Below are 12,251 nucleotides of genomic sequence, written 5' to 3' on the forward strand. Positions count from 1 at the left end.
TGAGCCTGTGGGTTGGCGTACACCTGTAGTCCTAGGTACTCAGGAGGCTGAGGCGGGAGAATTGAGTACAGTCTGAACAACAATGGGGAGATGGCTCTCTTTAAAAAAAAAAAAATTAAAAAAGGTTTCTCTGGCTGCAGAATGGTGGATGGATTGGAGAGGCAAGAGATGGAAGACAGTTTAACCATTTGGAAGGCTATGACCGTAGTTAAATGAGAAGTAATGTTTACAATGAAGGTAAATGGCAGTGGAAATAATGAGGGGCAGGAATTTGGGATCTCGAAAAGGAGCTCTTGGATTTGGGGCAGCAGAAGGGAGGAAGAGGAGAGAGGGGAGGAAGAGGAGAGAGAGAAGGAAAGGGGGGAAGGGGAGAGAGAGAAAGAGAGAGAGAGAGAGAGGACACTTTCTAGTCTGGGTGTCTGGGGGTAACAGTTATGCATTAAATGAAAAGGAAAATGCTCCAGGTCATTAGGAATTCTTTTTTATTCCTCCTAGCACTTTCTACTGAAAAGATTACCAACCACTGACAGATCTTTGCCTCCAATCTTCCCCACCCTTCCCTTTATGCTTCAAAGTGCTGCAAAGTCATCTTCTCAAAGTAGCTCTGATGATAGAAATTTGTACTCAGAAACATCTGAAATACCCTCACTGCATGTAGAGTGAAATCTGGGCTTCTTGGGCATTCAAGACTGTCCATATTTTGGTAGGCCAAGAGATAGGCCACTTGGATACCTCTTGCTAAGTATTATTTCCTTTCTCCACCCTATAAATCATCTACCTCAAACATTAATCTTTGTACCTCCAACACTCACCTATTTTCTGTACTGTATTTGCAGCATTTCTTGTCTACCTCAACCTGTCAAAATTAAACCCAGTGTTTATGTCAGGTTATGTCTCCATAACTCCTTATCCATGCCCTTTGTCAACATCCTTCTTCCTCTTCTGTGGTGTACAGACTTTTATATCTCAATCACAACACTTTTGGCGTTCTGCCTGGTTTTAGATAGTTGTGCCTTGGTATCCCCTACTTCCTTATCCTGTGACTTAAGCATAGTATCGGTTACATTTTTTTTTTTTGCCATGAATTGACCTGCCGCTGGGATCCGATCCTTGTTATCAACCACTCAAAGTTTAGCAGACAGTATGGAAAATCAAGCGATTCTGCGAATTCATGACATCACCTATGGAAAGGAGTCTAAATGAGTCACCTGTCACTCAGGGGGCTTTTTGTAGTCTAGAGTAATCGTGACAAAAGGTGGGAGCAAAATAATTAGCTGTCAGGAGAGTACGGCTTCTCTAAATAGTTGCAAGATGCCTAAATTGTTTATGTAAAATAAAATATCTTATGTACTGCACTTTGGAAAAGACTGAAGCGATCTAAAATATCCCGATGTGGAAATTCCTGGTGACGAGTGTCCTTCTTCTGAGGTCAACTGCACTGACCATTGCACACTGTATTCTGGAATAGATTCAACACAGCAAAACAGGCTCGTTGCGCGTCCCCGGCGTCCGACTGCCTCGTGGCCCCGCGCGACCTCCATCCCACTCCGCCCCCACCCCAACCTCAGCCTCCGCCCCCACCTCCGCCTCAGTCAGCGGCCGCTGCAGCCTGGGAGGGTCCAAGGGAACTCCCGTACGTCTGCGCGCGCAATCCCGGGACGGAGGGTCGCAGCGGCGCGCGCAATTGCCCTGGAAACCACGGCGCGCGCACGCGCAAACGCTGGGCAGGGGGAAAAAGACGTGAGCTGAGAGCTTTGCCGCGGGAGGAGGGCTCTACCTCCCGTCGACCGTCGCTCCGTCGTGGTGGGCGCGCGCGCAGGCCCTCTCCCTTGAGCTGAGCGTCCCTTGCAGCACGCGCCCGTCTCGCGCGCTCCCCTCGGCGCCCTCCCCCGCCTCACACGCACTCTTGCCCTCCTCCCGCATTTGTGCGCCGGTGCAGCAGGCAGTGGGAACATCCGGGCATTTCCGCAGCTGAGCGGCGACCCGGGCGGCGGCGGCGGTAGAGGAGCTCCTATGGCTGGGACGAAGCGGCGGGAAGGCGAAAGCGGGGCGAGGACTTAAGCCAGAGCCTCCGCGGGGCGGGTTTCCGAGGGAGGCACTGAGGGAAGCGGCTCTCGCGGCCGGAGGGAGGCCCGGCGCGGGGCTCGTTGCCCCTTTCGCGCATTTTGTCCAGTTCAGGCTCCGGAGATGCATCTGCATCAGGTCCTCACCGGGGCTGTCAACCCTGGAGACAACTGCTACTCTGTGGGCAGCGTCGGGGATGTCCCCTTCACGGTGAGCGGCGGCCGGGAGCCCGAGGGGAAGAGACCAGGGTCCAGACGCGGGGGCAGGAACCTCCTGTCCAGGGCCCACGCGTCCTCAGGAGGCTGTGAGATGTTGGTGGGCCCCACCCGTGGCCCCTTTGCAGCCTTAGGGTTTAGTTCTCCTTGGGACCAGTGCGACTGTGCGTTCTGCGGCTGGTGTAGGAAATCACCCGTTAGGGGAAAAGCTAGGAATCCACCGCACTCTCCACCCCCAGCAAACGGGCCTTAGGTGACTGGACTAGAAGGTTCTTCCTAGGGTGGCCCTTGGGTCTGTCTGCGGCGGAGTAAGGTGGTGGCGCCGCTGAAACCCCAGAGCGTGCGTTTTGCACCTGCTCTCGGCGTGGAGGTGAAGAGACTTGGTGTTGGTCTTCGAGCGTGGAGGCGATGCTGCGCCTTGGCTCCCTCTGCCCGCTGTGCTAGTGCAGCGAGGAGCTGCTGGAGTCTGTGGCTTTAAGCCTGACACTGTATCTTCTGATATGCAGGATCTTAATTCCAACAGAAAAAAAAAAATTCGTCGTCTGCGCCCGAAAGATTTAGAATAGAAGGGTTGGAGTGACAGTGGCTGGGAGACCTATCAGGAGGTCGCAGTTTGGTAACCCGCCTAGGTAATATTTTAATCTGTAAAGGAGCCTTTTAAAAAAATATACATATAGTAAGGCAATGTGAAAATTTTACGACAGTGCTTTTCTTGTTTGTGCGAGAAAAGTGTGTGTATACATAACGTTTTAGAACCTCCTTAAAAGCTAGATGAAGTAGACATCTTTCTCAAGGAGATTGAACTCTTCATTCCCTTTTTGAGAATAGAAATGTTCAAGCCCTAGAGCTTTGTTTACTCATAGAGAGACTCCTATAGATTAATATGAGTTTTTAAAAAATGAAATGCAATTTATACATGGTCTTCCTTAAAAGGAGCTGTAGGTAGCCAGAGCTTTATTAAATACATTTTGTTATTGATAAGTGTTCTGCTTGATAAAATTGGAAGTAGCATAATGGTATGGTTTTTACACAAGTGAAACCCTTTGATCTGATGTCTGCTTTCCAATAGTGTTTTTAAAACTGCAGAAAATAAAAGAAGCTTTAGCAAAACTGCAGAATCATTATGTAGCAGTGCATTCTGGAACATTATTTTTTAATGTTTTGTGATACATTAACCCCACAAGATTGCTTTTTAGACACTTTAATTTTATAGTGTAATCAACTTGGCCTAGCTCCAGTTTAGAACGAGCCCTTGAAAAATAGGATTTGCCTGCCTTATATTGTTACACCTATCACTATCAATGGTGTCATCTGTGTTTTAAGTCACACAAATGTGACTTAAGAGATCCATATAGAACTGAGCTTGGCTTTCAAGTGTGTGGAAAATCTTTGGGGGATAGGGAAGTGAAATTTTCCTGTTCCCCAATAATGCAGATTATTGGAAGTTCCTCAGGGTTAGAAGAGTGGGATTCCTCCATCAAGAGACAAATCTGGAATCTTCGGTTGTAGATATTTTTCTGCTAGAATGGTGGTGCTAATGGTGGTCGTTTTCTGCTTCCATTTAAAGTGGAGTGCTGTCTCACTGCTGGTCTGGTATATAGAACTAAATAAACGGGTTCAGATGCAGTCTGGAAAAGCCTATGTAAGAACTGTTAGTGCTGTGCAGGTGTGGTTATGCTGTAGGCCACCTGTGACCAGATGCTTAAAGTCGCTTTCAAATCTTTTTGCACCTCCCTAATTCAAGCTTTCACCAAGTCTGTTTGACTCTCTGCACTGTCTACCAGATTTATTCCTTCTTATGTTCTTAACCACCACCTTAGTTTAGAATCTTATTTGTATTAATATAAAAGCTTTCAATACTGGATTTTCTGACACTCGTGTCCGATCACTTCTTCATCCTCCACACAACTGCTAGGATAATTTTCTTCAAGTATAATTTTACCATATCACTCTTGGCTTAAGAATATGTAGTTGTTTCTAATAGCTGTGTTAGGAAATGTAAACTTATCAAGTATTGTCCAGCTGTCTTTGACTTTGTATTTAATTATATGTACTCCTCACTTGGGCTCCTCTGTTACATACTGATCTTCTTACTCTAACCTGCATTTTTATGTTGCAACAAGGCAGTCCTTTTTGTCTTCCAAATTCGACTCAAAATTTACCTGGTTTAGGATGCCTGCGTGCGACACTGTTATTTTGGTCTTTTGGCAAATGCAAATTCAAACTCATTTTGCACACCATCTCATTTTAATACCTTAGTTTTGAATGCACTGATCCAGTTATAATTTTGCCATGAACTAGAAATGACCTCTTGGGCTTTGTGAGCAAATTGGCTTAAAACAACAACAAAAAAAGAGAACAAGCTGCTTTCAAGCACGCTAGAATCAACTAACAGATACCTGAATTCCTATATTTGTATAGTAAAAATAAAAAGCAAAACTCCTCTTCATGGAGCATGTCACTTGATTTTAGAGCAATCAGATGAAGAAGCTTTAGTTCTGGATCGGATGACTAAAAAGGGCACCAGCCAGGACCTGGAATGAAGGTCTTGTGACTTCTCATCAGGTGGGCTTTTCTTGGCAGTGTATTTCCTTGTTAATATCAAAGTGCCTGCTCTGGAGAGGGTGTGTGGGTGCATAGGTGGATTAGTGGATGGATGGAAGGCCTCCCAGACATAGTGTAGAAGGAACTACTGTCTTGCAACTATCTGATGATTCTTAGCTGATGTTGTGTTTCATGGTAACCTGAAAACCTTTTCAAAATACATACTTTATTTCAGAGTCTATGAATTGATACATTTTTGAAGAACAGAATTGTTCTAAAAGGATTTTATGATATTTAATAATTCAAATAAATGGTGTGTTATATATTTTGGCGTGCATGGTGGGTGGCGTGATTGGTTGGTTGTGAATGACTATTTGATGATGTCATGATGTCCCAATTTGTGCAGTAGTGACGTGGTAGTGGACAGTCTGAGTTGATGTCTGTGGTTTTAGTGGTAACACGTAAGCTATGATGCTTTTCGCTAGTGTTTAGGCAGTTTATAGCTTAACATTGAATTAAATTGAATCTTAAACATTCAGTTGTGATTTTGTAAATGTAGTGGTAGATACCACATTTTAAAACATCACCTTTTGAACAATTTTGTTCTTTCAGTGTAAGATCTAGGTTTTGGAAATGTTGTTATCCTGCAATAAGTCAAATCTCTTGTAGTTCGAAGAGATGAATCTTCTACTGTGTATGAGCTTTATGCTTTATTTTGCCTTTAAAACATTTCTAACTACCTTTCAGTGAATGTTGTGAGGGTTTATGCAACATATATTGTAAATTTCTTATTATGTTATTTGTTTTCTGAAGCATAGTCCTTGGCTTTTTTTTTTCAACTTTACTACACATATTAAAATGTTAATATTATGATACATGATGATTTTTTAATTAAAAATTTTCAATATTTGGTCTTAAGGCTTGGAGACTATTTTCAGATGTATAGGGCCAGTTACTATTATTCCAGTCTGACATGATTTGAACACATTGATCAGTTTACAAAAATTAGTAAGTCATTTGTACTCTTATGAAATTTATAATATGCTGGCAGATATTAAGATGATTTATATAATTATAAGACAGATGGAAGAGATAGTTGGGACGACAAGAAGAGGTTTAATGGAAGATGAAGGTTTGGAAAGACAAGAACAGCAGAAGCAAAGGAATGACATAATACAAAGGATAAATTATTGAGTGACTGTTTTCTTCACATAAGTTATTTTTCAACCCCAGGACTTCTTCATTAAATAACAGATGCTCATAGAATGTTGAAAAATATAATTTTCAAACATGTAGCTTTTCAGGAAAACATACCTGGTATTTTGACATTCAATTTTTGTTTTTGATTTTGTTTTTTAATTAAAATACCAAATAAGTTTAGAAATTAATGGAAAACCTTTCATTTAAAAATTAGAAGATAATGTTGTATAACCTCTTTTATGGCATTTAGATATGTCTTTACCATTAAGACGTGTTAAATAAGAAGATTTGTTCTCAGATCTTCTCATTTCATGATTCCTGAGGCTTCCTTTAATGCTGTCTACTCCTAGTCCTGAACACCTAAAAATAACACCTAAGAATAACATTTCAGTCCTAGAGTTATGGCAACACCAAACTTTGAAAAGGATCAACCTGTTAATACATTTTGCAAATGTTGAACACAGGTGTGCTAAGCTTTGTGGGTATTAAAAAAAGAACTTAAAGACATAGTCTTGATTTCAGAGAGTTTATTGAAGAAGTGTAGGAACTTGGTAGTCTAATAGGAGAGTAAAAGGCATGTACCTAACCACAGTATGCCAGCTGTGCAGTATTACCAGCATTTAAATTCTTGTGGATATTCAGGGAGACTTAAGAGATAACTTTTGGCCAGGGGAATCAAGGAGTTAGTTAGAAACATGCTTCTGTACTGGCTGGTTATTAATGTGTCAACCTGTGCTGAGCTGAGAGGAAAGGGAAAGACAGAATTCAAGAATTTAGAATGGACTTGTTTTCCAAGAGAAACTGGCCCCTTTGCTCTTGGAGTGTATCTTCTTGTTTATTTAAACAGATACATTTAAAACCTTGTGAGCTTGGGCTTAGTGTTAGCCAGTATGTGAATATAGGATTATATAAGTTATTATGTCCTTGTGTAGATTGTTAATTAGCCTTCCTGCTTGTAGCAATAAGACTGCTGGCAGCTACTCAGAAATTCTGGTAAGGTTCTGAGTAATGCCTTCCCCCAAAATGGGAGGTCAGAGACCAGCAACTTACATGGTGTTGGCTAAATCACTTAAACAATTTTAGGTCTTTCATCTGTAAAAGAAGTTCTTAAAGATATTCTTTAAGTATTTAGACCATGAATGAAAATTATATGGACTTCTTTAAGAGATTTTCAGGGGCCAAAAGAGAAAATGGACTAGAAACATAAAGTGGTTGTGTTGAAGTTGTAGGTCTGGAGTTTTTGTTGTATATTGCTTCTACCTTGTATTTACAAGACTTGATCAGACCTCACAGTTAGGGAGTCTAACCTCCTTTCTGGCTCAGTAGGTAGGCCATGCAGAGCATTTATGAAGTAGTGGGTCTAGGAATGAGTCTTTGGGCTTACAGCTGAGGAGGAGCCTCTTGATTATGTTTTGGTTCTTGGCACTTGGCAGATAATAGTTGCCTGCGACTGCCACAGTACAGTATTGGGTGGGAGATGGGGCCAGTGTGATGGTGTTTAGGTTCTCTTGGCAGCTTTCCTCTTCCCATCCAATATCTTTATTCTGTTAGTTTCTGTTCTTAGCATTTGGGGTATTTAAAAGATTACTTTAGAAATTATAATCAGATTATCTTAACTTGGATCTTGGGAAATTTTTAGAACAAATCAGTCTCATTATTTAATTACCTGAAAGAGCACAGGATGTTGGGTAACAACCATAATGGCACAGTGGAAAAACAAGTCATGGCTGACCAGTTTAATTTCCTTCTATGAAAACGAGGCAGTATTTCAAATGGGATAATAATACAGAATATCTACAATTCAGATGTAGTAAGACTTTTCTAGTTTGTCATTTTAATTTTTTTTTTTTTTTGAGACAGAGCGTTGCTCTGTCAGGCTGAAATTCAGTGGTGCAATGTTTGTTCACTGAAACCTTCGTCTCCTGGGTTCAAATGATTCTCCTGTCTCAGCCTCCTCAGTAGCTGGAATTATAGGTGTGTGCCGCTATGCCAGGCTAATTTTTGCATTTTTAGTAGAGACAAGATTTCACCATTGTTGGCCAGGCTGGTCTTGAACTCTTGGCCTCACCTGGGTTGCCCTCCCAAGATGTTGGGATTATAGATGTGAACCACTGCACTCGGCCATTCGTCAGTAATTTTTTAAAACAAATTTGGAAGCCAAATATTTTCATAGAAGTTTTGGGTTTTCAGTCTCTTCGAATTTGTAGAATCTTTTTGCATTACATTAGTGCTCTGAAACCCTGATCCATGATGTAACTTGATATTGAAGGAGCAAGTACAACTTAGAAAGGTGGCATGACTGTATTCACTCCATCTTAAAGATAGCTCATGTAATCCTGGAACTTGATGTAAATGTGAAACCAGTTACCTGTACTTCTTATTTTCTTGTCTGTGGGTTTTATTTTCTTAATTTTTTTCTTTTTCTTTTTTTTTTGTTTGCCTACTATTTTTATTCTCAGATCTTCTCATTTCGTAATTCCTGAGGCTTCCTTTAATGCTGTTTACCCCTAGTCCTGAACACCTAAACAATGTAGTGGTTATCTTACCTCTTTCAGATAGAGAAAATAGAGCTAGGCTCCTCTAAATATTATATGTGGTAATTTGGTGGGGGTTATTATAAAGGAATAAATAATACCCTCTTAGATGGATTATCATTGGAGAGGTGTTCCTTTAGGTCTATTTGCTTCACTTCTGAAAATTGAGGCTTCTTGGGAATAATAGCATTTAATTTGATTCATACTAAATGTTTTCTTCCTGTGATTTTAGGAGAAACCCATTGATTCATACTAAATCAGTAGTGTTTTCTTCTTGCGATTTTACGAGAAACTAAAAAGTCCTAAGTCCATTTTGCTAGTGGGCATAGATGGACACAAAAAACTTATAATAATTCTGAATTAGACTCATTTCACAGATATGTGTAGCTCATATGGTAGCTGTAGTTCAAAACAAAATTCCATACATTTTCTTAGGAGTAATGATTTTGGTTTTGTGCTAGCAACTTCTTTATATCATTTCTGGCCTTGACTGCATCTACACTTAAGAGGATCTCATCAGTAGGAGGTAATCATAATATCATCATATACGTTTCCCATAATAATCCCACCATTCCTTATTTGTTTATTTATTTTCTTGTGCATAGATAACAACCATCATTCCTTTTATGTGGATGAATAACCATTGTTTTCAGCAAAGGCTATTTCCTCTATTAATGTTCTAAATTGGGTATGATTTTGTCCCCCAGGAGACATTTGGCAATGTCTGGAGACATTTTTGATTGCTGTAACTGGAAGTGGGGAATTACTACTGCCGTCTAGTGAGGAGAGGCCAGAGGTTTTGATAAATTGTCTTATAGTGCATGGGATAGCCCTCCACAACTGCCCAAAATGTCAGTAGTACTGTGAGAAACCCTGATTTGTAGCTCTCTGTTACTCAACTGTGTGGTTCTAGCAGCTTCTCCCTTCTCTCTTACAAAAATATTTTTTCTGCTGTACTGAAACACTTCATTCTTCTAGCCTTCTTAGTTTTCTTCTCCAATGCTTAACTGCTCCTTCTCAACCTGATTCCAGATTTGTATACTCAGCTGTTTTTTGACTTCTCCTCCTTGAAGGTCTAGTAGCTTTCACAAAGATCTGATAATATTCTCCTCTTCCAGTCTTTCCTAAATCAATAAATGGCAACTCCACTTTTTTTTAGTTTCCTTGTAATCTGTCTTTTCTCTTCCATTTATATCCCATATCTAATGTTAGCAAATTCTATTAGTTACACCTTCAAAATGCATCCAGAATCTGACTACTATTTATCATCTCTACTTCTATCACCTTGGTGCAAGACACCATCATTTTTCTTCTCCTGGATTATGGCAGTTAAATCTCAAGTGGCCTTCTTGCCTTTTCTGCCTCTAGTCTATCCTCCTTCAGTTTATTTTCAACATAGTAGCTAGAATACTCCTTTTAAAATATAAATAAAGTCTTGTTAGCCTCTCATACCAAACTTTCACATGGCTTTTTTTCCCCATTCAGTAAAAACCTGAGTGCTTGCAATGCCCTTAATTGCTGTTTCTTTAGCACCTAAAACAGAAGATGGTACAAAAAAAGAACTTAATAAATTAGTAAATGGAAAGGGTACTTAATGTAATACACAACGTTCTTACAATAAAAAGTTATCTTTTCATAAGGTTATTTTTTATAACACTTCTTTATATAGGTCAGTGGCATTAGGTCATATTTAGAAAAATCAATTTTATGGGATGAAGGCAGAGAGCTGTGATATAATACAATCTAGGTATAAAGTTCTGCTGGTCTGGTTTAATCCAAGGATGTATATTAATGAATCAAGAGATATTGACAGGCAGTTTTCAAATTTTTCTCAGTGATGCTTTTGAAAGACTTAAATATACAATGAATTACAGGTTAGCCTGACAAATACCTGGAGTGTAGAGATTCTGTATTTTAGAAGTTTAATATGTTATATTAATCTGCTAGGGCTGTCATAACAAAATACTACAGACTGGGTGGCTTAAACAACAGAATTTTTTTCCTTGTAGCTCTGGAGGTTGGAAGTCCAAGATCAAGGTGTCAGCAGATTTGGTTTCCCTGGAGGACTTTCTCCTTGTCTTGTACATTGCCCCCTTCTTGTTGTGTCCTCATATGGCCTTTCGTCTGTGCACATGCACTCTTGGTGTCTTTTTCTCTTCTTAGGGACACAAGTCTTATAGGGCTCGACCCTTAAGACCTCATTTAACCTTATATTACCTTCAAATACAGTCACGTTGGTAGTTAAAGTTTCAAGCTATTTATTTTGGGGGCACTCAGTATAGTCTACAACACATTTTAACAATCAGCTGGGCTGGTCCTGGAATTGAAAATTGAGGACCCTAACAAATACATGACTGAGGTGGCTGCCCTACTTGGTGGTAATCTGAACTCAACCAAAGGAGTACTCTTGGATAGAAGCAAGATTCTGTTAAGGAAATTTTAAGAATATGCTAATATGTGGACAAATGGAACATCTAGACATGGCTGTGATAATTTTATGCTGGATAAATTTTATATAGATAAAATTAAAAGCACAGTTTGGCCATTAAAAGCAAAAAGCTAAAACCACAAAGAATTCAGATTTTTTTGTTTTAAAAAATTAATGTAATATCTGCATTATAAAAAAGTTATAATTCATACAATGTTGAAATATAGAAAGTAAAACTGAAAGTTTCCAGTTCCCAGAATAATTTTGATGAGTATAACTTACTGGTTATCCTTTATTCAAAAAATACTTGAGTGCCTAGGTGTTGTACATACAAGATAAACTAGCTATTAAACTGTACTGTTGTACAAGAGGACTTTGTGTATGTTGTTATTAGCGATAAATTAGTTAAATTGGGAATCATATACTAACGTGATGATTTTGACTATAGAATAATTGATCTGTAGCCGTTCTTCCCAGCAATATTAACTAGTGCTGTCTTTATGTGGTTGGTATATAGAAAACAAGGCAATTTTTTAAAGTAGTAGGATTAATATTTATCTTGTGTGTTAAATTGATACATGAAATTAAGTCTGCTTTACAAATTAAATCTAGTCTAGTATCTTCATTTCATAGATGAGTATACTAATACTCTTGAGAAATTAAATGATTTAATGAAAGCCACCTAGTTAGAACTAAGGCAGAATTAAGACTGGAACCCAAAGCTCTCAGTCCTCAGCCTCCCTCCCACCCCACCCTGCAATGTAAAAAGTAACACATGCCCTTTTAGAAAATTTGGAAAAATGCAGAAGAAACAGAAAATCATTTATAATGGGATAATCCAGAGATAACCCCATTTAACATTTTGGTAAGTTGGACTGAGTCCTCGTAGAGGAAGCTTATATTATTACTGAGTTGAGAATGTTTAACTACTTTTTTTTTCTTGAACGAGTTTTGAATAATTATTTTTCTAATTCTGTTTTGTGTAGATTTTCAAATCTATAATTATAAAGTTGTTCACAGCAGCCTCTTAATATCATCTTAGGTTTGCAGCATCTCTGTTACTTCTTTTCTCATTACTGCCATTGGTTATTTGTTCTTCTCCCTTTTTCTTCAACAGAGGTTTATCAACTTTATTAATCTTTTTTTTTTTTTTTTTGAGACAGAATCTCGCTTTGTCGCCAGGCACCAGGCTGCAGTACAGTGGCGTGATCTTGGCTCCCTGCAACCTCTGACTCCTGGGTTCAAGCAATTCTCCTGCCTCAGCCT

General features: G+C 39.6%; 1 protein-coding gene across 5 annotated transcripts in view; it reads left to right on the forward strand.

Annotated features, from left to right (window-relative positions):
- The first annotated feature begins 1,772 nt into the window (after positions 1–1,772).
- Positions 1,773–12,251, forward strand: part of DMXL2 (Dmx like 2) — a 173,120-nt gene continuing 162,641 nt past the window's right edge. For 2 of the 5 annotated variants that reach the window (XM_032297460.1, XM_032297461.1), the window contains exon 1: positions 1,773–2,274. In XM_032297460.1, the coding sequence (XP_032153351.1) occupies positions 2,188–2,274 (87 nt within the window). In that variant the 5' untranslated portion in view covers positions 1,773–2,187. Of the gene's footprint in view, positions 2,275–4,769; positions 4,845–12,251 lie in introns of those variants that run through there. The other 3 variants (XM_032297463.1, XM_032297462.1, XM_032297464.1) reach the window with 3 other exon arrangements.

The sequence above is a fragment of the Sapajus apella genome, unplaced genomic scaffold (genome assembly GCF_009761245.1).
Source record: "Sapajus apella isolate SASKATOON/1434 unplaced genomic scaffold, GSC_monkey_1.0 scaffold37, whole genome shotgun sequence".
NCBI classification, from domain to species: domain Eukaryota; kingdom Metazoa; phylum Chordata; class Mammalia; order Primates; family Cebidae; genus Sapajus; species Sapajus apella.